The 2,020-nt window shown below is 39.2% G+C and overlaps 1 protein-coding gene across 1 annotated transcript; it reads right to left on the bottom strand.

Moving 5' to 3' along the window:
• Positions 1-945, bottom strand: LOC136173624 (olfactory receptor 10X1-like). The gene has a single exon (XM_065943371.1). It carries the CDS (start codon positions 931-933, stop codon positions 1-3), a length of 933 nt encoding a protein of 310 aa, XP_065799443.1. The 5' UTR covers positions 934-945.
• Positions 946-2,020: the final 1,075 nt, after the last annotated feature.

Below are 2,020 nucleotides of genomic sequence, written 5' to 3'. Positions count from 1 at the left end.
TTATTTATTCAAGGAATTTCTTTTTCCAAGTACCTTTCTGAAAGCATTCTTCATGTCTTTATTCCTGAGACTGAAAATGAGAGGGCTGAGGAAAGGAGTGATGACAGTATAGGGGATTGCTATGAGTGTGTCATCTCCCCCTGATGCTTCTGGCTTCAGATAAACAATAGATGCAAACCCAAAGTGGATGATGACCACTGTGAGGTGGGAGGCACAGGTAGAAAAGGCCTTCTGCTTGCCCTCAGCTGAAGGGATCCTAAGAACAGTAGAGAGAATGAACACATAAGTGAGTATGATAATCAGGAAGGTGCCTATCAAGCCTGACACTGAGATTGCTGTTACAATGAATTCTGTGAGTTCACTGTCTAGACAGGACAGCCTCACAACAGCCCTCATATGACAGAAGAAGTGTTTGACAAGGTTGGGACTGCAGAAAGAGCCCCTGAATATCATCCCAGTCTCTGTCACAGAGATAAAGAAGCCAGCAACCCAAGCAGAGACCACAAGTTTTCCACACACCATATTGGTCATAAGCAAAGGATATCTGAGAGGGTTGCAGATGGCCAGGAAGCGATCATATCCCATGAAAGTGAGAATGAGACAGTTAGTGCCACCAAGTCCCAAGAAGGCACTCATTTGCAAGCCACAGCCTATGACTGAAATGCTTCTATACTTGATGAGGAGATCTGCCAACATCTTGGGGATGATAGTCAATGTGTAGAAGGTCTCAGAGAAAGAGAGTGCACTAAGGAAGAAGTACATGGGTGTGTGGAGACAACTGTCCACCCAAGTAAGACTCATGATGGTCAGGTTACCTGTGAGGGTGAGAAGGTAGAGGCAAAAGAAAACCACAAAGAGGAATGTCTGTGCATGTGGGTAAACAGAGAAACCAACAAGAATGAACTCTTCCAGGACTGTTTGGTTGATCTTCATTGTTTGGACATCTGAAATCTAAAGGAAACAACAAATAAATGCTATATTTTCCTTTATTAGTTAACATTTTTTTCTGTGAATAAGACAAATGTTTAATGCTAAAATTGCAAACGGATTCTTTTTTAAAATGGACATATAATTAATTTACAATGTTAATTTCAAGTATAGAGCAAAGTGATTCAGTTTTATATGTATGTTTATTTATATAAACATATATCTTATTCAGATTCTTTTCCATTATAGGTTATTATAAGACGTTGAGTATAATTCCCTGTGCTATAGAGTAGGTTGCTGTTCTTTACAATTTTACATATAGTCGTGAAAGTGAAAGTCACTCAGTTGTGTCTGACTCTTTGCAACCCCATGGACTACAGTCCATGGAATTCTCCAGGCCAGTGGGTAGCCTTTCCCTTCTCCAGGGGATCTTCCCAACCCAGGGACTGAACCCAGGTCTCCCACATTGCAGGTAAATTCTTTACCAGCTGAGCCAGAAGGGAAGCCCGTGGGGTGTATGTTAATCCCAGACTCAATTTATCTCTCTCCCCCACCCCTGTTATCCCCTTTGCTAATCATAAGCTTAGTTTCTAAGTTTGTGAGCTTATTTTTATTTTATTTTATTTTTTTGGGTAAAAAGTTAATTTGTATCACTTTCTAGAGTCCACATATAGGTCCTATTATGTCTGTCATTTCTGTCTGACTTACTTCACTTAATATGATAATCTCTGTCCATCCATGATGATGCAAATGACATTATTTCACTTTTTTATGGCTTAGTAATTCCATTGCATATATGTACTGTGTTGCGTTGTGCTAAGTCACCTCACTTATGTCTGACTCTTTCATCCTTTACTCTGTTGATGGAAATTTAAGCTGCTTCTATGTCTTGGCTACTGTAATTAGTGCTTCAGTGACCATTAGGGTGCATGAATCTTTTCAAATTAAAATTTTCTCTGGATATATGCCCAGGAGTAGGTTTGCAGGATCATATAGTAACTCTACTTTTAGTTTCTCTAAAGAAACTCTATACTGTTCTCTGTAGTGGCTGAACAAATTTATTGGTTATTTATTGGTTTATTTAGTTTAGCAA

This window comes from Muntiacus reevesi, chromosome 1, assembly GCF_963930625.1.
Source record: "Muntiacus reevesi chromosome 1, mMunRee1.1, whole genome shotgun sequence".
Classification (NCBI taxonomy): domain Eukaryota; kingdom Metazoa; phylum Chordata; class Mammalia; order Artiodactyla; family Cervidae; genus Muntiacus; species Muntiacus reevesi.
This window is presented reverse-complemented; position numbering and strand designations above follow the sequence as displayed.